The 26,211-nt window shown below is 49.3% G+C and overlaps 1 protein-coding gene across 1 annotated transcript in view; it reads right to left on the reverse strand.

The window, feature by feature from the left end:
* The window catches only part of PLXNB1 (plexin B1), a 288,895-nt gene that overhangs the window by 124,487 nt on the left and 138,197 nt on the right, over positions 1-26,211 (reverse strand). The window contains exons 3-5 of the mRNA XM_075916670.1: positions 13,835-13,892; positions 10,726-10,821; positions 3,962-5,108 (exon numbers count right to left, since the gene is read on the reverse strand). Of these exons, the coding sequence (XP_075772785.1) occupies positions 3,962-5,108; positions 10,726-10,805 (1,227 nt within the window). The 5' untranslated portion in view covers positions 10,806-10,821; positions 13,835-13,892. The remainder of the gene's footprint in view (positions 1-3,961; positions 5,109-10,725; positions 10,822-13,834; positions 13,893-26,211) is intronic.

Raw genomic sequence — 26,211 nt, forward strand, 5'->3', positions numbered from 1 at the left:
CCCACGGGGACACACATCTCAAAGAAGAATATTTGTTCCTCTCCACAGAAGGGGCAGAGGCTTTTGTACTGACAGCAATTCTGACAATTTTACAGCCATAATCCTTTATATCAGGGGCAGGCACTGAACAGCACCACTCAAAGAGGCTGGCTGCTCCTTGTGGCTCTCTGCACTATGGGAACATGGGGGGCTTTAGGGGCAACGAAGCACAATTTCTCAGCTCCCATTGGCCAGTTTCCAGCCAACAGGAGCTCAGAGATTTTTCAAAGGGGTGGGAGCAATGCCCAAAGCCTCACCCTGCAGATCAGAGAGCCACATGGAACAATCAGCTGCTTTGAGCAGTCTGCAGCTGCTGGAGAAGTCTGCCTGAGAGGGCTGCTGGCCGGGAGTTGATTAGGTAAGTGGCACCCGGCTGGAGCCTGCCTCTGGCATTCCACCCCATTCCGTACCCAAACTCCCTCCGAGACCCTGCACCCCCTTCAACCCCTCCCCGAGGCCAGAGTCCTCTCATGGATCCTGCACTCCAATCCCTTGCCCCAGGTCACAACCCCCTCCCTTCACCCAAACCCCCTCAGACCTTACACCCTCTCCTGCACCCCAGTCCCTACCCCAAGCTCCTTTCTGCACCCAACCTCTGCCCCACACCCCGCACTTCCTCCAAAGAATGGAGCCCTCGACTGCTTACCAAAATCTTGGCGTGGCCCCCGCATCAAAAATTATTGCCCACTCCTGCTTTATATAATGACAAAGATTTCATATACAGGGAGTAGAAATGTAGCAAAACATCTCAAAAGCTGCATGATCCCAGTCCTCCGTCACTCTCTCACTCCCTTCCTGCTATCAGCAACTTCTCATAATGCAATCCAGTTAGGAGTTGTGGGCTCAGTACTCTGTTATGTACTTCAACTTTGTGTTATCCCTGCTTCTGTGCAATATTCACAAGAGCTATGTAGCCCTTGCAAGTCCTGCAGAAGCCTCATGTGTGCTTTTAATTAAAGGTGACCAAAAACCTCTAACCAGTAAGGTTGCTACCAGGATTTAATTATAAGGATTATTTTCTATACTCTCACCCTAAATCCACTAATTTAAAAGCATGTATGTTTTCACAATGTTTCAACAAACTTTCAGGGTGAAGTTGCTTTTCCTGAAAATGCTGAAGAAAACAGAATAAATGCTTTCCCAATTGAAGAGATTGTACTGAAGTGGTTGTGAAATATTCCTGACCCATATACTAAAAATAGAGTTTGATGTTAACTTGGGAAAATGTTTCCAACATAAACCTTGTGCAGAAGCTAGTTTAAAAGCAGACATGAAGTACACATTTAATTAGCATTATTCCTGAATAATGAATGAGCTGCCGCCACAGAAGCTGACAGATAAAACTGTCTCTGGACAAAATGTTCATTGACAGCCGCTTCCACTCACACACTGAATGAAGCAGGCTGCAGCTGGCACAGAACCTTACATGCTGTTAGACACAATTTTAATGACAACCGCGTCCACGCATTGTATCCCTCTCTCATCCAGTTCAGTATCACGTGCTATTTGCTTTGGAAGGAGTTTTCAAAAATGGCTGCGGGCATTGGCTACCCCTCTCTCTGAGGCACTTCAAAATTCTCACTCTGGTTTCATTCATCCCATGCTGCACCATCCCTCAGCCCACTGCATCGAAAATGCATGAAAGCAGAAAGGTTGGGGTTCAAACTCTGCGGAAGAGTGTGGCGTGTACAAGCCTCTGCCATCTGTTACTGTCGTTTCTTCATTAGACAAGGAAGCCTAAGGGCAAAGGGGGCAACTGAAGAGGGAAGGGTGACTGTAGGAATCCTGAGGGTACATAGCTGTACATCAGGTACATAGCTGATGAGTTCTGGAGCATCCCCTGCTTCTCAGCTCACAAATAACGTTCCTCATTTCAGATCCCCTCTGCAATGAGCCTCCCTCTTCGCTCCTCGGCTCTCCTGCAGCCTTCTAAACTCTGCCGTGACTACAGCAGAATAGGTGCACTCTCTCATGTGCTTTTGAACCATAGAAACATTATTCCTGATACCTGAAGTCTGCAGCACCTCTTGCTTGCTTAGTAACATAACATTTAGAAGAGGACTACATATTATGTACTACTCTTTAAATGATGTCACTAGATTGACACTTTACTGAAAATTGGCATGGGGATCAGTAACCATAAAAAGCCAAGGCTTCATATTTTAGTTCTCGGATTAAAAAAAGAAATAATCTTCAGTGCTAGGCGGAGCACTGAATTCAGTAGTGTCTCCAAGGGAGGACGCAACACCACAACTTGCACTATTTAAGCTTTCCTTAGGAGTGCCCCCTCCAAGAACAGAGCAGGTCCACTCCTATTTAGTTTGTGAGTGCAGATGATCTCACAGTACAAGCAAGTGCAGAAGGTATAGCTATCTGAATCAGAGTTTCAAGCCTTTCAGAATATCAACTCTTATTCCTGTACCCTTTAATGACTTTTCCCCATCCTTCTAGCAGCACAGAAATGTAAGAGATGCCCATAAAGAAGATTATGTATGTCTTCAAGAAACCAAAAGGAGCTAGGTTGTGGAGACAACTTTTTTCAAAAACAAAATCATCCGTGACTAGTGATTTATAAGGCAAAAAAAACTGCAGCCAAAGAGACTTGATTTTGTTTAAATTATCTATTTGTGCCTGTTCTCCTTAACATGACACTTTTGTAAGGTATACTGTGTTCTTCACATCTAGTTGGGATTGAAGGGGGCAGACACATGGCTCACACCTCAACCTACAGAACAGATTCAGCAAACTCATTAAAAACTACTATTCAAGACACTGTAACTAGGGATTTCAAGAATGAATGTTTCCACAGAGTGAATTCAATCCTAGAGGCTGCCCCCTCCATATACATGCCACATGGCAGGATGTGACCCATTCCTTTCAATTCTCTGTGGCACTAGTGAGGCAACATCTGAAATATTGCATCAAGTTTGGGGTCATCATTGCAGAAAGGACATGGACAAACTGGAGAGAGTCAAGCAGAGGGCAATGAAAATGATTAGGGGGTTGAGGTACATGACTGATGAGGAGAGGCTGAGGGAACTGGGCGTATTTAGTCTGCAGAAGAGTGAGAAGGGAATTTGATAGCAGCCTTCAGCTACCTGAAGGGGTAGGGGAAGTTCCCAAGGGGATAGAGCCAGGCCGTTTTCAGTGGTGACAGATGACAGAGTATAGAAATAGTTAAGGAGCAATGGTCTCAAGTTGTCTAGGTTGAATAGTAGGAAAAATGATTTCCCTAGCAGGGTGGTAAATGCACTGGAATGGGTTTCCTAGAGAGGTAGTGGAATCTCCATCCTTACAGGTTTTTAAGCCCCAGCTTGACAAGGCCTGGCTGGGATGATTTAGTTGGGGTTGGTCCTGCTTTGAGTAGGGGGTTGGACTAGATGACCCCCTGAGGTCTCTTCAAACCCTATTCTTCTAAGATTCTATGCTGGTAAACCTGAGGGAATAAAAAAAGAAGACACCAACAAGTGGTAGTAGGAAGGTAGGAAAGGCTGACTTTGAATGCAAAGTATCAATAGTTCCCACATCACCTTCTAATGGTAGTGTGGGAGCCATATGCTGTTCCATCAAGTTCCTTTAAAATACCACCTCCTACAGACTATGGCTGGGGATGGCAATCAGCCCATAACATATTTAATTATAAATCCCTGGGAACTGGGGTCACTAGAAATGCAAACAGTGCCCTATGGTACTAGAGGGCTACTTCAGACACCCCCTACACACCATCATCAATACATGCACACACACACACCAGGCCTGATGCCCCTTTACAGGGAGGCACCATTACACCATTCTGTCACTATAAAGAAGCCTTGAAAAGGGCATCAAGTCAATTACACTCACTTTAAGGCCTGCTTACAATGACAGAGTGGTGTAAAACAGAGACAGTGTAACAGGAGTCAGGCTCAGGACAGCCACTTACCGCTGGCAGCTGGACACAGTTGGAACTGACATCATATTCAATATATGCTTCTTCTATCCCCGCCTCTGATTTCCCATCCTTCGTATAACAAACATCCCTGGTCCAAGTGGTCATGCGGTCCACGTCCTCCATTGTATAGACACAGAGTGCAGACTCCTCACTCGGTTTGCCAGATGAAGCCTGCCAGGCAGAAAAGGCAGTGAACAACACCTCTCCTTGGGTACTGGATCTCCCTCTTCCCAGATCACTTCCTGGTTGGGTGACATAAGCAGCTTGCAGTAGGCTGTATGTTTTCTCTTTGCTCCTACAGAGTAATGGTAATTCCACATAGGAGTAATAGTGAGAGTCATCCAGGCAGATCCGTGAGATATAGGTCTTGTACTCCCGTGACTGGGACTTGAGATCCCGGCGATAAAACAGGAAGTAAACGCTGGAGCGGTGGGTAAAGGATTTGATGAAATGGTGGTTATACTCGGAGAGCCGACCCACAGCCAGCTTAGCTGTTTCTTCATAGGAGAAGATGGAGTGAGAATCGGTCCCTTGCACATCCCCCCCATAGGCCCTGAGATTTCGGGTGGTGATAGGAGGGATTCCCCCTCCCACCCCTCTGCTGGTATACCCTCGTCCCACAAACAGCAGGGGCACATCATCTTTTGAGTGGCTTACTAGTCCCACAGTAGTGATATCTGGGTCATTTGCAGCCACATACTGAGTATCTCCAGGGCTCTCTGGTCGGAAGAGAACATGGTCGATGGACGTGAGGCTCCTTTTTTCACAGATCCCCTGGTACACACTGCCACATACAATGAGCTCCTCCTGCAGAGAGTTCACTAGTAATAGCTTGTTGTGATTGTCAGTGCTGTGTGCCTGGGGACATTCCAGCTTTGAGACAGGGGGCAGGCAATCTTTACTGTCCAGAACTGGCCCAGTTTGAACTGTACTCTCCATCATCAGGTCTGATGTCAGTTGGAAAAGAAAGTTGATGGCCCCCAAATAAAGAGTCCCAGACTCAGAGTCTATAGTCAGGTGAAGGAATTTTGTGGTGTTGTGTGAAAAGGTGACATACTGCAGCAGTCCCCTTGGCGTTACTGCCCCCAGGAAACAGAGAGCAGGAAGAAGGAAAGATCCCAGAGACATGGTAAACATTCTGCAAGAGAGAGAAAGCTGTTACCCCATGGAGCCAAATCACATTATTCTAACATTGGACTTTTATTATGAGAAGAGGTGGGTGAAGAGAACAGTGGCCAATTCTAGCCAGAGATAAAACAACAAAGGATGAATTTTTATATGCTATCAAAAGCAGGAAGCCCAAGGAAGCATCAATGGTTTTGCTTTTCCACCAGAGTGTTAAGGTGACATGCACAGAGTAAAATAAGATTGCTGAAACACTTTTACCAGATTACCTCATTTATTGGTGGATATCCCCATCACCAAGACTTTCATTGTGGGCCCAGAACTTGTGTTGGTTATCTGAGAAACAGGGACTCGATATTCAGTTTTCCTCAAGAGAAGACTTGCCAAAGCATAAATTCTCTGACTCAACAATGTTACCGTCAGCAGAAGGCCCTATTTATACTGTAAAAATTAGCATATCAGAGAGTTGGTTCAAACTCAGAAACCCGTAACAATAGGTCAAACACAATATGTCCTTGCTGTACAGACAGAAGTGAGCCTAGTTTACCCATGCTCCTAGACTGTACTACAAACTAGGGATGTTAAATTGTAGTAATCGACTAATGGAATAGTCGATGCATTTTGCATTGACTATTCAATTAGTCAATAGTGCACCTCCACCTTAGAAGTGTGGCAACAGCCGTTATTACACTTAGAAGGCGGAAGTGCTATACAGAGCCTGGGTCTGACCCCGGGCTCCGTGCACTGCTGCCGCCTTGAAAAGCCACAGGAGCCCAGCAACAAGCTCCTTGCGGTGTTTCAAAGCAGCAGCGCCCCATGAAGCCCGGGATTTGCTGGGGACTCCCCTGCTGACCCTGGGCTCCATGAGGCGCTGCTACTTTGAAATGCCTCGTGCAACCTCAGGACAACCCAACTGGCCCCAGGTTGCACAGAGCGTTTCAAAGCCGCAGCGCTGCATGGAGCCCAGGCTCTGGCCCCAGGTTCCACACAGCACTGCCACTTTGAAGTACCCCCTCCTCGCCTCTTTCTGAAAGCGACTAGTTGAGTAGCCCGTCGACTATCCAAGAAGCATTTGCTTATTGTATAGTCAACTAGATGACTAGTTTTCACATCCCTACTACAGACATAGGCATTAGCAGTGTTGAGTATTGAGAATTATCCAGGAAAGGGAACATGTGTAGAGAGAACTTAGCACATTATGAACAACAATGGTCCTGCAGCCCCTTGGAGACTTACCAAAAAATATGTAGATAGGATCATGAGCTTTCATGAGCACAAGCCACATCTTCAGATGACAAATATCATCTATATATTTGTTAGCTGAAGAAGTAGGTTGTGCCCATGAAAGCTCAAGATACCATCTATATATTTTTTGGTTAGTCTCTAGGTGCTGCAAGACCATTGCTGTTTAAGGGGTTTTTTTGTTTGTTTGTTTTTTAAGTTACAAACTAACACGGCTACCCTTCTGAGATGAAGTACAATATGGGCATTACTCAAGAGTAACATTTCATGATGATAATATACCATAGTTTTGGGGAAAAATACAGTTCACTTCTGGCTCACTGTAGGACTGAAATGAAATGTATTTTAGACATTTTTTACAGTGTAGGTGGGTCTCAGATTATACTAATAGAATCAAACTATTCTACATGTCAATCAAGCACAACTGTCAGTGTTCAGAGAAAGTATACTGTTTTGGAGCCTACCTCTTCTCTCTCTTCTCACACCTCCAATCCTGGCTTCCAGTTCTCTTTCCAATATTTTGAGCCCATATAGAGGCATTTCAGATTGCAAATCAATGTCACTTGGAAGTCTCACAAGGACAGTGCCTGTTCTCGGTTCTACTCTGACTCATACAAAACAGAACCTGACAAGTTCCCAAGAACCAACATTGTTCCTATTACACATCCTGCGGTTTCCAAAACATACATTTCCCTCGGCTCCATTCATTTCCTATTAGAGAACATCAACAATCAATATTGAGCCTCAGCACTAGTCTAATAAAGAGAACAAAATAAGCCAGGCTTCTCTTATTGACCAATTCACAGACTGACACTCTTCTGCATCCATTGCTATGGTAACCATCCATCTGCCTGCGAAAGGTCAGAGTTGGCTCAGCTGGCCCAGCAGAAACCCAGCAAGACGCTTCAAAGATCTGCACAGGCATTTCTCTCTCCTCCTCGTCCCTGATGCATCTTACTCCAAGAATATTTACTTGTCATGGCAAATGTTATCAAAATGTAAAACTGAGACAAACCACCCCAGTCTTTCTGAGGGGACAAGGCAGCCTACCCAGGCCAGAGCGTCCCTGTGATTAGGTTTGATTCTCTGTGCCCCTCTCCCCTTGCACTCTTTGGAAACAATGGCTCCTACCTGCTTTTCAGAAAGATGGCTACTTTATTCAGTGCCGAATGAGATCACAGGCCTTCTGGAGACACTGCACTGGACAGTAACTGAACCCGAATTTCTCAGAGCAGTGGTCCACAACCTTTTGGGGGTGGGGCCATGTGTGCACCGAGCACCCGGAGGCGGGGCCGCGCGCGTGCTGCGCATCCAGAGGCAGGGCCGCGTATCCGCTGCGCGCTCGGGGCGGGGCCACGCATGTGCCACATGCAGGGCCAGCTTTAGGTTTTTTACCTCCCCAAGCAAAAAAATGTTTGGCCACCCCTCCACCCGCTGCTGCAGGCCAGGCACTGAGGAGGAAAGCACCCCTTTCACCTTGCAGCTCTTTGGCTCCCACCTCGCCCTCCAGCCAAACCCAGCCTACGTCTTGTCTCCCCCCCCCACACACATCCCAACCCCCCCCCCCCCACCAAATTCAGTTTCCACCTCCTCTCCCCTCCCAGGCAAACTCGACTCCTCGGTGACCAGACACAGTCTGCCCCCCTTCTGTCCCCCACCTGCTCCACCCTGCGCCCTCTCCCGATGCCTGTTCTCACTTCTCTGGTTGTCGGTTTGAACTCTAATGCCCTCCTCTCAGGCGACCAAAGGGGGAGAGTCCTGCCAAGGAGTTTGCAGGGGGGGGGGGGGCGCGCACATTGGCAAATGGGGGCGACTCTCCCCCTTTTCTCTACCTCAGTGCTGGTCGGAGGGAGGGGAGAGCTGCAGCCATGGGGGGCCAGGCAGAAGGAAGGCCCTGCCTGGGCCAGGATGATTCAAGCAGAGGTGCCTAGGCGGAGGGGAGAGCTACTTTGCAGCCCCATCTGGTTGGTCTGGCGGTGAGGAGCCGCTGGAGGGGGCCTCCCCTGCCCCAGCTCAGAGACTGGGGGGAGGGAGAGAGGTGTCCCTGGCCTTGCCCTTTAGGTTTCCCGACTGTGTCCGTGCACATCCCCAGGGAGACCTGTGCCACTTTCACCCCTCCCCCAGGGTGCTCCGGCATTTCCGCGCGTGCTGGGAGGAGGGGACATGAGGGTTTGGCGGGGAGAGGGAAAGGAGACGGAGTTCGGTCAGTGGGGGGAAGTGGGAATCGGGTTTGGCTGGGAGGGGAGAGGAGGTGGAAACTGGGTTCGGTGAGTGGGGGGGGGGTCGGGATGTGTGTGGAGGAGAGACAGGACTTTGGCTGGAGGGCGAGGTGGGAGCCAAAGAGCTGCAAGGTGAAAGGGGTGCTTTCCTCCTCAGTGCCTGGCCTGCAGCAGCGGGCGGGGGGTGGCCAAACATTTTTTTGCTTGGGGAGGTAAAAAACCTAAAGCTGGCCCTGCTCGCGGCACATGCATGGCCCTGCCCCAGGATGCACAGCACACACGCGGCCCTGCCCCCAGTCGCCCGGTGCATGCACGGCCCCACCCCCAGGCGCCTGGCAGCCCCAAAAGGTTGGGGACCACTGATCTAGGCCGTGCTTGGTCCTGCCACGAGTGCAGGGACTCGATGACCTCTTGAGGTTCTTTCCAGTCCTAGTGTTCTGTGCCTCTGTAGCTATGACCAGGAGCACGGTCTCGTTATTTTGACAAGTCACATAGGCAGACCTCAATTTGTGGGTAGCACCTGGCAGAATACTCATACTTTCCCCTACTTGCCCCCAGTCTGACCTCAGCATGACCTTAATCCTGTGCTCAAAGTGGTGCTGTTTGTCACAAAGCAGGAAACTAGCTTACCATACTGCGAGGGAAGATTACCACCCGATGAATGGTGAGAGACAACTGGGTTGTATCTCAGACTTCATCTACACCGGCAAGTTACAGTGCAGCAATTCAGCTACCAGCACTGTTAACTTCCAAGGTGTCCACACTGGGAAGACAGTTCACACACTAACTCCACTGTTGCTGCGCTCTAGATAAATCACCTCAGCAACAGGCTACAGCGCTGGAGTGCCAGTGTGGACCACAACACTGAAAGTCTCTTCCAGTAGCTGTCACACGATGCCTGTTCTCACTTCTCTGGTTGTCAGTTTGAACTCGAATGCCCTCCTCTCAGGCAACCAAAGCTCAGACCTCCCTTTCACGTTCCTTTGGAATTTTGAAATGCGTGGAGTGCTCTCAGTGCATCTTTCCAGGTGACCATGCCTACTCCACGCACCAGGAGATCCCATACTTCAAGCCATGTTAAGCTCATCAGCATTTGGGCAGAGGAGGCTGTCCAGTCCCAGCTGCACTGCAACCATAGGCGTTATAATACCTATGGGCAGCTATAAAAATGCCTCAACCATGACACACTGCAGTGCATGGCCAAGTGAAAGAGCTGGGAAACGCCTACTAAAAGGTGTGGGAGACAAAGCACCTGCACTAAGTCCTGTGGCCACAACATGCCAGTTCTACAACGCGCTGGACGACCTCCGTAGGGATGACTCCACCTCCCCATGGATACTTCAGGGCCTCCGGAGCCATTCCAGAGTCCACCAAGCTATGAGCAGGAAATCACGGACAACCTGCCAAGGGGCCAGAGCCAGAGGATGACTATTTTTTACCTATTAGGTTAGCCAGTTGCAGCAATTGGAGGGTGGGGATGCACAAACAGCAGAGGACGTGTCTGATTTTTTCAACATTGAAGGGGGATTGCAGAAAGCAGGGCTGGGTCTGTGTGGTGCTAGTATCAACAGGGCTAAGTCAGATGTGGAGCGGGGTGTTGAAGCACTCGCTCACTTCATGGTAAATGACCTCACAATCTCATCGAAAGTCTCACGCAGATGCTGGGTAACTTGCCTCTGTAGGTTCTTTAGCAGAGCTGCTGTGCTCATTGTCCCATGAAGGGTAACATTCCAAGGCCACCGGGCCAGAAGGGAAGGAGGGGCATTGCTGCAGACAGGCAAGCTGTGTAAGCACCAGGACAGAAGCCAGAGTCCTGCAGAACAGCCTCCCTTGCTTCCCTTCTCACCCTTGGCAGCAAAATATCTTTCAGATTGAACACAGCCTGTGTACAATGTGTGAATGTTCCTGATTACAGGACCCCGCTGTACACTCATGCCTAGACTACAATAAGGCCCTGCAACATAAAATTCCACTGCCCCAGTGGTTAGCCCACCATTTGGGGGGGTGGGGCTTCTGTCTTGTGTACGCTTGCCCTGGTCAGCCAGTCAGTGATACATGAACAGTGCTGATGTTTAAACTGGGTGGTGTGAGTACGCTGTCTAGTGTTAACAATGGTCCCGCTATGAAATATTACATTTTGGTGTCACAGATTTAACGTTAGGCACCCACCTGTCCTTGTTATCTCCTGGTGAATGGCTGTGCAGGCAGGGAAGTGGCTTCAGCAAAATAAAAAGAACTTGTTGGGTCATGTTATGTTGGCAGCTGCTGAAAAGAAAGAATTGAAGGAGTCGAGGGACGATGAGAGGAGGGAGCAGAAGGAGAACGCTGAGCAGCAGCAGCAGGAAGCCACGGAGCAGCTCTTAAGCGTTATGAAGTACCAAGCTGACATGCTGCAAGCTCTGCTAGCACTGCAGACAGAGCAGCTCCACAACCACCTACCCCCACATAGCCAGTATCCCAAAACTATTTTCCATGCATCCGAGTCACTGCCAACACATTTTGGGCACCATCCTGTATCCCGTCAGCGCCTGCTGACCTCCCCACCTGCCTCTTCACTGTCCATCCCAGGCATCCAATGCACTCAGCCCCCATCCCCAATTAGTTTAGCCCTGCTGAACTGAAGTGCCCATTGCACTGCACATAAAATGGCAGGACTGCATGTGATACCTGGAAAGACTCAAATCCAGGGCCAAACGTAGCAGGGCCTCACTTCCTGCCTGTCTCCTCTTCCCCCAAAGTGCAGACATGTCATGCTCCGTGTGCTTTCTACACTTGTTGTTTTTAATACATGAATTTCTTGGGTTTGAAAACAATCTTTATTCCTTTACATGAAAGCAAGCAAGAATACCCCAAAAAAGCAATAGGCATTTTTCTACTAAGTGCATCATACAAACCAATCACAGTCTCTGCACTCCTCCCCATGGCAGCAAATATGACTTTTGGTATTTTATTGCTGCCGCGAGGCACATTATCCTTATAGCCCTGAACTGAGCTCCTCTAACCGTGCTGGTGTCAGGCTATTCCAACTCCACCTCCACGCCAGCCCGAGTGAAGCTTTTGCCCTTCTCTTCACAAATACTATGAAGGATACAGCATACAGTTATAAGCACAGGAATGTTGTCATCAGCCAGGTCCAGCCTCCCATACAATCACCACCAGACAGCTTTTAATTGGTCACAAGCCCACTCCAAAGTCATTCTGCGCTTGCTCAGCCTGTTGACTCTCCTTGCTGCTGTGAAGGCTCCCAACGTATGGCTTCATAAGCTAGGGTATTAATGGGTAGGCAGGGTCTCCCAGAACAATGGGCATTTTGACTTCACCTTCAGTGATCTTCTTGCCCAGGACAAAAATCCCTGTTGCAGCTTCCTGAACAGGCCCATGTCCTGAAATACGTGTACATCATGCACCTTTCTGAACCAGCCTATGTTAATGTCTGTCAAACATCCACAGAGATCCATAAGCCCTTGGAGAACCATGGAGAAATGCCCCTTATGGGTAATGTACTCAGACTAGGTGGTCTGTTGCCAGAATTGGAATCTGCATGCCATCTATTGCCCTGCCACAGTTAGAGAAGCCCATCTGTGCAAAGCCATTCATAATTTCATGCACGTGAAATCCAACAGTTGATTTCCCCACTCCGAACTGATTGGCGTCTGATGGGTAGCTGTCTGAAGTAGCCAGTCCCCACGCACTGCTCCACGGCAGGGCAACACTCCGTCTCTTGTCCCTGCGTCACAGGGTAGGGGCAAACTCATCACAGAGTCCCATGAGAGTGGCTTTTCTCATCCAAAAGCTCTGTAGCCACTGCTCAAAATCCCAGGCTCGCATGATGTGACCCCACCACTCTGTGCTTGTTTCACGAGCCAAAAAGTGGCATTTCTCTGTGGTCAGCACCTCGGTGAATGCCATAAGAAATCTCATGTCGTAGCTACTGTAGGTGGCAAAATCAATAACTAATTCCTGGTCGCTTTGCTGCTTCAGGAAAAACTCGATGGCCATTCGGGACATGTTAGTGAGATTTATCAGCATTTTCTTCAACAGTTCCCACAGACCAAGGCAGCGTGCACAGCACAGAAGCCGTTGAAGGATGCCGCCAAATGCAGACATAAGCAAAGGGGTCGCTGGGATGTGAAGTGATGCCCCGCGAGGCATTGGGACAGGACCCAGTGGCCCTCCCTCCACCTTCCCACAAGCCTCAGTAACAGAACAGGAAGAGGTGTTCTATGGGATAAGTGCCCAGAGTGCACCACTCCAAATGCTGGTCACTCTACTGTGCTGGCAGCTGACAGTGTGGACAAACAACAGTGGCTTCCTTGCTGCACTCTGCGAGCAGCTCTGTAATTGCCAGCACTTGACATCTGCCACTGCAGACGAAGCCAAACATAGATAGTAAAGGCCTTGGCACAGGGACGCGCCCCCCTGGATTCACTAGGGCACCCAGCACACCACCGGGGTACTGAAAATAACAGGAATTCTAACAACAACTGGAATAGCTAGATTCTAATTTTGGCTCTGATGTGGCAAGCCATGTAACCTTTCTGTAATTACCATTTGCCCAGTAAAATGGAGATATTACTGCCCTGCCCCAGAAGTGGTTGAGGACTAGTCTGTGATACTCTGTGGATGGACAGTCTTACATATACTACCACTATTAACTGCAGGGCTTTATGAAGCACTAACACCACATGTGCTTGTTATCGGTAAACAGACACACACACGCAGCTCTGGCATGCTGCTCTCAGCATACATCCTGGCTACACCTACACTGAGTTTTCTCGGCAAAAAATATGCTAATGAGGGACTCATTTGCCTGAGTCACGATCTCATTTGCATGTTTTCTGCCTATCCATTTTCGCGCAAAAACAAGCAGTGTGGACGTTTTCTTTTTGCGCAAAAAACACTTTTTCCGCAAAATCAGTATACCTCCTTTTTGGGCTCATAAGGATCTTATGGAAAAAGGGGGTTTTGCGCAAAAAGAAAACATTCACACTGCTTGTTTTTGCGCAAAAACCCCAGCGCAAAAACAGATCAGCAGAAAATATGCAAATGAGATTAAGACTCATGCAAATGAGTCCCCCATTAGCATATTTTTTGCTGAGAAAACTTGTTGCGTAGACGTAGCCACACTGATTCACAACACACCAGCACTGACTACATTTAGATTATACAAACAGAGGAGCTTTTAGTCTCAGTGGATAATGGACATTTAGAATTTGCTGCTCCAAACACTGCTGAAAGAAACTGCTGTGCTAGGAATCTCAAAGCACACTGGACTCACCTCAGGTTCTCTCTCTAGTGCGCAGGGACAGAGTGGATTGGAGGTTTTACTGAGGTGCCTGTACGGAGAGACATTTACATCTGTTGATAGATAGTTATGAAAGCCAATAAGCTAGTAATTATGGGGCTTTTATGTAAAGTCAGTGTCATAACATCACACGACTAAAGCAGCCAGAGCAGGGAAGGAAATAATTGTCTTAACACTGATGTATAAATATCATTAAGTCTGTATATCTAACATGCTTAATTTCCTGTGATACTGGAAGGTCCTGCAGGGCCTGCTGGCCTTCCAAATCTTCTATTTTCCCCAACTGCCAAATGCTCTTCCTTTTAACCCCCAACTCCTCAATGATGTCTCCCCAGCACAGAATTGGCAAAGGTCCTCTTCCCACCACCAAAGTTCCTGAGACACAGGTCTGACTAATAATGAAGGTGGGACATCTAACAGAAATACAATTGAGACACACAAGCTGTTAGTTCTGCGCCATGTCCATCTGCCCGTCAATCATATGTGATAGCCGGATTCTGCAGTATTGAAAATTTCACTTTAAAAAAGATTCTAGTAATCCTGGATGTGAAGAAAACCTTCCTAATGTATTCTGAGTATAATGTGAGACACTGCTGTTTTCCTGACACTGCAAAGAGCTAGAAACAATAGCTCAGAGACACATGAGCTCCACCGCAAAGCACTACTGTTAATGAAAAAACCATTATCTGTCTCATAATTGTTGTTCTCCCAGATGTGTTACTCATGTCCCTTCCAAAAGTGATGGTTTGGTGCCTCCTGAAGCGACACCCTTATCACAGTGTGGACGTACCACTGCTGACTTGCTACTTGCTCAGTTCTTTCTTGCCGGATTACTCTGACAGAGAGGAGTCAGGCAACATTGGTAATGGACATGAGCAACTCATCTCGAAGAACAACAGTTATGAGAGGCAGGTAACCATTTTTAGTGGAGTGCTTGCTCAAGTCCATTCTAATAGGTGATTTCCAAGCAGTTTCCTTAGGGGAGAAGTCAGAGTTAACTTGGTTGGTGATTACAGGACCACCCTGCCAAATGCCATGTCATGCCTGGCATGCTGGATGATGGCATAGTGTGATGTGAAGGTGTCAATTGAAACTCCTATTGCTTCTGTGAAGATTTCTTAGACAGGGACATGAGCCTAGAAGGACACAGACAATGCATGTACCCTTGTGGAAAGTGCTGTCAATGATGGTGGTTGCACCTTTGTGAGGTCATAGCATGTCCAGATGTAGTATGTAATCCATCGAGGAGATGGGGCATCCTCTCATCCTTTCATGACAATAAAAATCTGCGGTGATGTGCAAAATGGCTTTACGGTACTCGCTATACAATGCCAGGACTCACCTCACATTTAGGGAATGCAACGCACACTCTGCTGGTGGCATAAGGTTTAAGGTTTAGAGAGGAACACTGGTAAAAAGGTGTCCTGGTTCACACACAACTGAGACCGCTTTAGGGAGGAATGCAGAATGATGACAGAGCTGGACCTTCAGTAAAAAATAGTAAATGGGGGCAAAGCTGTACATGCACGTAGCTTAGAGATCCTTTTAGCTGATGTTACACCTACCCAGAAAACTCTCTTCCATGAAAAGTGAGAGAGGTCAGGGGGTCATAGGTTCAAATGCAGGGCCCAAGCTGAGGTCCCACTAAGGGATCAAGTTGTCAGACATGTGTGTAGAGACTGTCCAGACCCTTGAGAAACCACCCAACTATTACTCAACACCCCATCTACTGGCCTCACCTGGGTGGAAGGCAGATGGCAGCCTTACCAACAGTGTTGCTAGATTCTGTTGTTTTAGGGAGAGTGCTGACACAGATGGCTGGCTAAGCCAAGGCTCTGCCACTATAGCTTGTCTGAAAAGCCAATTAAAGACAGCTGAGCAAGCCCACACCTGAAGGGCTAATGGAAGCTGCTGTGGGCCTCATTAGCCAGATGGGAGGAGCAAGGAGAGGAGTGAGGAGCCAGCATGTGGCTGAGTGTGTGCCCTAAGCCAGAAGGAGAGGCTGGCTGAGTTAGCTGCTAGAAAACCAAAGCTCTGTCAATAGAAGGTGGTGGGAAATTGGCACTGACAATAAGACACACGTGACCACCAGAAAGGGTCTCCGGTTGGTTTGTGATGCAAGAAGGGGTCCCAAGGCGAGGGGCCTGGGCGAGAACCTCGCACAAGCGGGTAGTCCAGAACAAGGAGACTCAGCATCAGCTGGGTGCAGAGGGAGAACATTAAAAAAAATCCACTTTGCCAGGTAAGAGGGCTTTCTGCATCACAGGAGGACCTCTTGTACTAAGTCTGAATACTGGAGCGCCAGGGGATTCAGCCATGGAATTTCCAGGCTGTGACTTGGAGGAACTCTAGATTGGGGTGTTGGAGCTTGCCGTGATCCTGTGAAATAAGGCCTGGGCATAGTGGGAGGACTAGTGGTGTATCCACTGAGAGGACCAGTACTGTGGTGAACCAGTGGTGGCAGGGTCATGCATAGCTTGAGAGCTGCTTGGAGGAGCCGTGAGCCTGGCTTGAGGAGCAATGTGTTGGCATCTCCTATTATTTTCTTCCCTGGGCCACTGAGTTCTGCCGAGGCACCCCAGTATAAAACTGGGAGGGGGCTGGCGTTTGAAGTGCTTTCTTTGGGATGCAGGGATGTATATTCCTCATGCCCTTCAGACTGTGTAAGGGGAGCCTGTGTTTTCTGCAAACACAGACCCTGTATTTAAACATCACAACTCTCGAAGCTGCACAGCCACGTGGCTCTGCAGCTGCCTAACAAGCCCCACAGAGGGGCTCACGGTTGCTGCACAGAGTGCCACCTGAATGGCTGCAGCAGCTCCATGCTGGGGCACCTCTTATCCTAAAGTGTGCGGGGGCGGGAGGGTCCCTTTCCCCTCTCCATGGTGCTATGAGCCCACAACTGCTGCTGCCAGAGGACAGGCACCCCTCCCCTGGCTGTGGCCACTGAAGCTGCAGCAGTCATGGAGAGGCACCTCTCACCTGGCCCGAACCTGCTGCAGGGAGAGAGGGCTGGGGATAGCCCTGTCGTCCCAGGAAAGCCTGCGCCGCAAACTCCTCAGCCCCAGATGCACCCCAGAGTGCACACCCCCAGTCACAGCCCTCGCCCCAATCCTCTCTCCTAACCCGGAGCCCCCAACACTGCTTAACCCATCTACCCCACCCCGCCATATACTGTCCACGTGCAGAATGACTTTTGTTTTATGATTAGACAGATTAGAGGCTTGGGCCAAAAGAAATCTGATGATGTTCAACAAGGACAAGTGCAGAGTCCTGCACGGAAGAATCCCAAAAATTGTTACAGGCTGGAGACCGAATGGCTAAGTAGCAGATCTGAAGAAAAGGACCTGGGGGTTACAGTGGATGAGAAGCTGGACATGAGTCAACAGGGGGCCCTTGTAGCCACGAAGGCTAATGGCATATTAGAGTGCACTAGGAGGAGCATTGCCAGCAGAGCCAGAGAAGTGATTATTTCCCTTTATTCGGCTCTGGTGACGCCACATCTGGAATATTGTGCCCAGTTCTGGGGCCCCCACTATAGAAACAATGTGGACGCATTGGAGAGGGTCCAGTGGAGAGAAACCAAAATGATTAGGGGGCTGGAGTGCATGACCTATGAGGAGAGACTGAAGGAGCTGGGTTTGGTTAGTCTGCAGAAGAGAAGAGTGAGGGGGGATTTGAGAGCAGCCTTCAACATCCTGAAGGGAGGTTCCAAAGAGGCTGGAGAGAGGCTGTTCTCAGTGGTGACGGATGCAGAACAAGGAGCAATGGGCTCAAGTTACAGTGGGGGAGGTCTAGGTTGGAGATTAGGAAAAACTATTTCCCTAGGCGGGTGGGGAAGCACTGGGATGGGTTCTCTAGAGAGGGGGTGGAATCTCCATCCCTAGAGGTTTTTAAGTCTTGGCTTGACAAAGCCCTGGCTGGGTTGATTTGGTAGAGATTGGTCCTGCCTTGGGCAAGGGGCTGGACTTGATGACCTCCTGAGGTCTCTTCCAGCTCTATGATTCTGCATCATATCCATACTGCTGCAAATAATGAAAGTTTCTATGTCCATGTACATAAAATATAGGGAACAATGGTCTGGATCACTGAGGGAATGCTGAACACCTGTCGCCACACACTGTCTCTCATGGTGACCACCACAGCTATGGTATGGGTTGCGTCTGTCAAACCCAGAGCCACTTGTAAGGACAGCCTAGAGACCACCTTGCCCTCCGCAGCAATGCCACAAATTCCTGAGAGGTGTCCAATGGAAGAGGCACCTGGAATTTTGCCAGCAAACGCCAGAGGTGAAAGTGTAGTGGCTGAATGCTGCCTGCTGGTTAGCTACTCACAACTGTGGGCCCCCAGCTGAACAGGCCTCCATGGCCAAAGATGTTCAGCTTCGTTGTGTCCCTATGTTTCAGAGCAGGCCTTGGCTGGCCTTGGCATTCCTTGGGGTTCACTGCATCAATCACAAGAGCGACAAGCTGACGGGGCACCGACTCACAGAAAAGTCAGTCAGAGGCCTCACACAAATGAGAAACAGAAAAAACAACCAAACAAACCTCATGGATCTGGCTCCCCACAATGAGAAGGAGAAAAACCCCTGACAAATGTGATGCCCAACCGCGATGCAGGAAAAAAAAAGAAAACACGCGATAGGGAGGCCTTGCTGGAGGGACCACTGGACTCAGTCCCAGATAAATACAAGAGACAAGGTCAGAGGTTTAAAATGAGGGAACCAGAGGGGGACGCTGAGTAGAGAACCTTGGACATCATCCACTGCTCCCTGAAGCTGTCTAGGGAGCCCAGACCCATCTGCTGCTGCTAAGCCCTGGGCTGGACACAGTGGAGGGGGTGGGCCTGCGTCCCCCTGCAGCCTCCCCCCACTTCCACAGGCAAAACGCCTCCACTTGTCAGCTCTCTGCAAGAGCTAAGAGACCCGCCTTGAGCTCGGGCCTGGGCTTGATGACTGTTTTCTTAGCCTGAACATAGGCCTGGGCCGGGCCCCTGGACCATTGCTGCCCACACTGAGTTAGGACCTGGGCCTGAGACCCTTAAACTGGTTGCCAGCCCACCCTGACCCCAAGCCTGGGTGCACTGACTTTACTAGTGCAGTGGGCTCTAGCCACAGAGCTGCACTCACACCACCAGTCACCTGGCTGATTCTCCAGGAGCTACTGAAGCAGATGTTCAGGTAGATAGAGTGGTCACCCACTGACCTGAAGGGAGAGGAACCCCTCATTGGGCCATGGTGGGCAGAGCCGTGCCCCCAACCAGACTACAGACACTCCCCTCATACTCCAGGCCCATAGAGGCAAAGTCAGGGCTAGATAAACTTTTCTGGGAGCCTGGGGCTAATAGATTTTCTGAGGGAGCAAAAATGAGGGTACCAATGTGAGGGAGGGGGCTGTCAGAGAGCAGGCTGGGGGTGAGGCTGCAGGACCTTAGAGGGAGATGTAGGGCGGGAGCAGGGCAGGAGTGTAGGATCTGGGCAGGATGTAGGGTGCAGGCATGGGCTGGCGATGTAGAGTTTGCCCAGGATGGGGGTACAGAAACAGGCTGTGAGTGTGGAGTGTGGGTGGGACGGGGGCACCTTCCTAATGCAGCTCCCAGGGGACATAGGTGTCTCCACACTGCCCTACTCTTGCATGCACCGCTCCCGACCAATGGAGTCTGCAAGCAAGCGCAGGGATAGAGATTCCCTATGCTGCTGTGTTGAGTGCTTCCTCCTCCTGCCAGGCAGAGCTTGTGAACTAGATGAGGCTCATGGCTTGGCTTCATCTGGCCCACAAGGCTCCCCTCCAATGCTGGCCCTTCAGCCATGGGGGGAAGGAAGGGGATGCACACCAAGACTCAAACTGGCTGTGTGGCTGGAGCACTGGGGCCAGATTGTCTCCCTTCAGGAAGTTGAAGGCTGCTATCAAATCCCCCCTCACTCTTCCCTTCTGCAGTCTAAATAAGCCAAAATCCCTCAGTCTCTCTTCAGAGGTCATGTGCTCCAGCCCCCTAACCATTTTGGTTGCCCTCCGCTGGACCCTCTCCAATGCGTCCACATCCTTTCTGTAGTGGGGGCCCACAACTAGACACAATACTCCAGATGTGGCCTCACCAGAGTCGAATAAAGGGGAATAATCACTTCTCTGGATCTGCTGGCCATGCTCCTCCTAATGCACCCTACTATGCCATTAGCTTTCTTGGCTACAGGGGCACACTGTTGACTTATACCCAGCTTCTCATCCACTGGAACCCCCAGGTCCTTTTCTGCAGAACTGCTACTTAGCCAGTCAGTCCTAGGCCTGTAACAATGTTTGGGATTCTTCCATCCCAAATGCAGGACTCTACACTTGTCCTTGTTGAACCTCATGCTGATTTTCCACAACCTCCTGAAGAGGAACGTTTAATTCACCAGCCACAGGTTTAAAAAGGTCTCGGAAATGTGCAATGTTATCTGAGGTAGTCGGAGCTGGGAGCACAGACCTTTCCTCCTCTGGTCCAGAGAAGCTCTCCCTTCCTCTGGTGTATTTGTTTAGAAGGGGAATATTGCACTGTGTAATTTGCAGCAATATAATATTGCCATTTGTCCCAGTATTGCCCGTGGGGGTATGGCACGCGTGAAGATACCCAGGGACTGCCATAATATGAAAGCATATTCCCAAATTCTTGGTAAGGTCTGTAAGAATAAATAGTCTGATCGGGGTAAGGAGAATTTTCTGGGAAGAAACCCCTACAGAATTCACTTTCAGGAAAGATTTTCATCCAGAACTGAGAAAGTGATCTCTGTGATGTTAACATAGCAGAAAAGCAATCAGGGTCTAAAAATGGTGAGTTAAAGGTAGATGAGACTAACAAGTCTCTATGTTAAGCATAGTGCCCAGCTGGCATTGTTGGTGCCATAGTGGGAGGCACAAACACTATGGGAGACGTTAAATCATCCCTCGGTGCCAAGGAGACTAGTGCCGCATTAGGTGTCTCTGCAGTGGAGGCCTGGCACCTCAGAGAGTGGTTTAGCGCATATCTATTAGCTGGTGGCTCTCCAGACACCCAGAGTGCCATACATGCTGAAGCACAGTGCCGCTGCTGCTCTCGGCACCAGCCACGAGGGAGACAGCCATATCAGTGCCACAGCCCCGACAAAGAAGAGGCTCACTTTTTGGTTCCCTGCTGTTTATGTTCCTCGGGCTTTTGGCCCAGGCCTGGAGCTGGTCTGAGAGAATTTTCAAGCTTAAGACGGAAGTCTCTGTCTTTCCACACACACAATTTCAACTTTGCACAATGAGGGCATTTCTGGGCGATATGCTGCTCTCCGAGGCAGCGGACGCATTGTGAATGCCCATCCGATACGGTGATAGGCTCTTTCCACAAGGTGCAGTGTTTACGCCTGGGGAGGGGTGAGGAAGGGGGTGCAGAGTCTGGGAGGCAGTTGAGACTTGGGACAGGGGGAGGGGTGTGTGCAGAGGGTTTGGAAGATGACTTGGGGGGAGGGAGTTGGGATGCATGAGGGGCCAGAGGCAGGCTCTGGCTGGGAGGTGCTTACCTAAGCATCTCCTGGCCTGCAGCACCACCTAGGCAGGCCGGGCTCCCTGCCTGCTGCAGATCCAGAGCATTGAAAATGCAGCCTGCTCCCAGCTCTGGGAGGGGAGAGTGGCTTGCACCACCCCCCCAGCTCCCAGGCCAATATCTTAGCTCCCATTGGCTGGCTGCTTCTGGCCAATAGATGCTGAGGATTGGGCTGGGGGTGGAGAGGTCACGTGAAGCCTCCCTCTCTCTCCAGAGCAGAAAGCCACATGGAGCAGACGTGCATTTCAAACAGAGACGGCTGTGTGCCTGAAGGTCCCAGGAGGGGCGTCCGAGGGTCTGATCCAATAGTTTGGCGGGCTGAATGCAGCCCTCAAGAGGTATCTTGCACCCCCTCCCCCCAGCCACTGATTCAACCAGTTAACTGATTAGCTGAGATTTTAGATCATTAGTCGAGATGGGGCAAGGGATCGGAGCATCTATCTAGTGCAACTACTTTCCCCTCACCCTGTGATTCCCAGCCAATGGGAACTGCAGGGATGGAGCCCTCAAGGGAACACAGGGACAGTTTCCCTGCATTGCATCCCCCACTGGCAGGCAGAGTCGAATGAGGCCTGTGGCTTGCCTTGATCTGGCTTGTGAGGCTTGGGGCTCCCCTCCCTATAGCAGAGAGCTGGCATTGGCGCTCCAGTCACACAGAGCTTATCAAGGCTTAGAGACTTGTCCTACTGAGTGTGTGAAAGAACCCCAAGTCTTCAGGCTGGATCAAGGCAAGCCACATAGGTTCCCCATCCCTGCCTTGTAGATAAGCAACAGAGAGAACTGCTATGGCACGTGCAGATACAAGAGGCCAGGTGCTTCAACCAACCGTCATGGGAGGTCAGAAGGAACAGAGAGAGTGTAGGACCAGCAGTGCCTCATGTAGGGGTGCATGAGCATGGGAGTCAAGAGCGAGGGCCAGCCCCAGCCCCACAGATACCACGAAGGCAAAAAATTCCAACTGTGTATGTGGGTGTGCATGTACCTACTATGAATTGACATGAGCATGCACTCGAAGCATTGATCTCTCCTTATATTCATCGCTCCACCAATTTGTGTCTCAACAACAAACTTCAAGAGCAAAATCTGAAATACAGATCACTCATCGAGATAATGAACAGTATTGAATCAAGAGCCTATCCCTATGTAAGCCTACTAGTACCCTTTCACAGTTACCGTGAGCTCAACCAGTTAGCAACTTGCAATCAGTTTAATTTGTGCTGATTTTGTAGAATTCTTCATTTTTAATCAATGTTAAACAATACTAAGACAAATACCTGACAAAAATGTAGCTATATTACCTCAGTTACCTTTGTAAAATACATTTATAATTGCATTAAATAAAAGTCAAGCTTATCTGACAAAACCATTGTTCATATCATAAATTCATGTTACTCTGGTATCATACCCCCATACTTTATTTCTTTAGTGACTGCTTTCCCTATTAGCCATTCCATGAGTTTGCTATCAGCCTACAAGTAACTAGGTCATCCTATTTATTTTTTTTCACAGGCTGGTACTATATGAGCTTTTCCCCTGGAACTTCCCCAGTGCCCCAGGACTTGTCAAGAAAAATCAGCCTCAGTGGCTCAGAGAACTACTCTACCAACTCTAAAAACTCCAGGGTTCAAGATTTTGTTTAATTCACACGTGTAGGGGCGCCTGGAGTTTGCACTGGTTACATTGACCATTCAAATTTAACCTATTTGTTCCTCTGGTGAAGTTTATAAATTGTGGCTAAATTTTAAAACCAATAGTGACCTTAAACCTTGGCTCCTAAATTGATATTTAGATACCTAAAACCTAACCATGTGGGCTATTTTTAAATGACTGGCCTATACCAATAACAACAACTATTAGCATTTTTACAGCACATTACACCTTGAATACATGCCACAAACATTACTTCTCAGGTCACATGTGAGGAAGGGAAGATTTATTCCCATGCTATAGACTGGAAACTAAGGCAGCAATACAGAAATTAAGTGGCAGAGCTAAGATTAGAACAAAGGAATTCCTTATTCCAGTTCCTGTGATCCCTTCATTTAGATCAAACATACACACAAAACATACTCTCCTTTCGGGGCACATGTTATCACTGAGTTTGCTAGACAACCAATGGGAGCTTCTTAGCGAGAGCCTGATTGAAGACAGTTTAATGAAGCTAAGTGTCTGTTGCCACTGTTTTGAAAGACCTTTATTGTAAGAAGCAAATCAAAGTGCTGCATTAAATATAATCATGGCTAAAGGAAAACAAAGCCATACCAGACAATTTTTGCTAAGTGTGACACATACTGATCTAAATCACAGTGAGCTTGCCAATCAAATTTTATCATCCAGTACTGATTCAATCATTATTGCAAACCAACTTAACATCCATTTCACAAGCATACATTTTTGGACAAAAGCCAGATATTCCCAAACCTAGGGCCCCTTCTGTCATCAGTACCTCTGATTAGTCTCTTAGCAGGGTCTCCTGCTACTACTCTCGGCTTAGGCTCCTACAGTACTGATGGGAAAGTTAAAGTGCAGCCTCAGAGAAATCTGCATAAAAGACTTGAAGCTCTTTTAACCAGCTACTCTATCGATAGTTAGGACAGTGCCAGACATTTTTAATGTAATTGCTTTTTTCCTTAGGGATATTCTATCTCTTTGGCGCTGTGCCAGGGTCATCACCCTGTCTAAAGAGTGAGCGGGAGCCAGACTGGAATTAGTGTGTATTTCACGGTGTTCTTTATCGGCTCTTTTACATGAACATTAAATACACTACTCAACTCCACGGATCTGGGCCAGACTCCTGGGACCAGCCCTTCAGCACCATGGAAGCTCAGAGAAGGGATAGCAAAGGAAGCATCATAAAGGAATTTAAGTTACCTTTAAGCATTTGCTCCCCAACACTAACGCCCTCATAACGTCTCTAAAATGCCATGCTAACTGGTAACAGCCCCCAACAAGCTAAGACAGAAGACAGGGATTAGCCACCCACAATCGCCCCGCAGCTACCTCCCCACCCAGGATGGGGAAACATGGCAGCTGCCACTCAACCCTGAGCTTACACCACTCACGGGACTCTGAGGCAGCCAGTCAAGTAGGCTTTCAAGTTGTTTTGTGCTGCCAGAGTGGGGTAAGATTCCTTTCGTAGGAGAAGAGAAAAGAGCTATATTTGCTGTGGACAAGAACTCAGAGAAGAGGAAGTACCTTATTTTAAACAAATGCAGTTACAGAGGAGAACTGACAGGGACAAAATGAAGAATTAGATCTCCTATTTAACACTAAAAAATAGGTGTTGGTTGTTTGATTTTTATGGAAACCTGATTCAGAAGATCATTCCAGCTAATTCCAAAGCCAAGAGGTATAGAGAAGTCTAGCCTCCGAACCTTAATGGCATATGCAGGCGTGAGAACAGCTCAGTATGGAATACAAACCAGGCTCATGCTTGCATACACAGCCATAGACTACTCCCTTTAGAGAGACAATCCTCGCCTACAGATAACCCCTTAACCTCAAACAAATGCTTTCCAGTAACCACCCAGCACACCTTCATTATACTTATCCAGGAACCTGCCCCTGCAATCACAGGACTTAACCACATAAACCACCACATCAGAGGCTCATTTTAACTGCACATCCACTAATATATGATCTATGCCATCAAATGCCAGCAATGCCCCTCTGCCATGGGTATTGGCCAAACTAGACAGGGAAAAAATTAATGAACACAAATCAGTTATCCAAAAAGGCAACAGACAGAAACTGTTTGAGGAACATTTTAATTTGCCCAGGTACTCATTAATTGATTTCAAAGTCACCGTATTGTTTCAGGCCAATTCCATAAGCAAGCTCCACAGGAAAGCTTTAGAATGTAACTTCATTTACAAGTTTGATTCCTATCACAGAGGTGTGAATAAAACCCTGGCTGGATGGCTGGCTACATTCCACATCTTTATGACAAAAAAAAAGGGGGGCGGAAGGTACTTAAGAACAATTAGTACCTTCTCTATCAGCTTCATGTAGCATGGACACTGTAATTGACTACAGGCAGTCCCCGAGTTACACGGACAGGGCAGTTACGAACAGGGCTTTTCTCACCCTGGAGGATGGGAGCGGCGGGATGCCCAGATGCGCCGCGGTCCGCCGCCCCCATCCTCGGGGGCGAGAAAAGCTGCTCCCCGTCTCCCTGGTCTGCAGGGAGACGGGGAGCAAAGCCTTGGAGCACGCCCGCAGCGGGACAGCCCAGGCGCGCTTGGGCTGTCCCGCTGCGGGCGTGCTCCGCGGCTTTGCTCCCCGTCTCCCTGGTCTGACCAGCAGACCAGGGAGATGGGGAGCAAAGCCTCGGAGCACGCCAGCAGTGGGACAGTCGCGGCGCGCCTGGACTGTCACGCTGCCTGCGTGCTTTGCGGCTTTGCTCCGCGTCTCCCAGGTCAGCAGACCAGGGAGACAGAGCAAAGCCGTGGAGGACTTGGGCGGTCCCGCCACCCCCGTCTCCCTGGTCTGCTGGGGGGGGTGCAGCTAGTGCCCCCCCCCAGCAGACCAGGCTTTTCTTGCCTACCCCTGGGGTAGAGCAGCTGGGGGCTGCCAGGTTTGTCCCACAGCGCCGCTCCGGACCAACCCGGCAGCACCCCAGCTGCTCTGCGCCAGGCGTCCTGATTCAGCCGCTGCTGGTCAGTTTCAGCAGCGGCTGAATAAGGATGCCTGGGGCAGAGTAGCTGGGGTGCTGCTGGGTTGCTCCAGTAGCGCCGAGGAGCCGTGCTACTGGAGCAACCCAGCAGCACCCCAGCTGCTCTGCCCCAGGCGTCCCCGAGTCAGCCGCT

This window comes from Pelodiscus sinensis, unplaced genomic scaffold, assembly GCF_049634645.1.
Source record: "Pelodiscus sinensis isolate JC-2024 unplaced genomic scaffold, ASM4963464v1 ctg69, whole genome shotgun sequence".
Taxonomy (NCBI): domain Eukaryota; kingdom Metazoa; phylum Chordata; order Testudines; family Trionychidae; genus Pelodiscus; species Pelodiscus sinensis.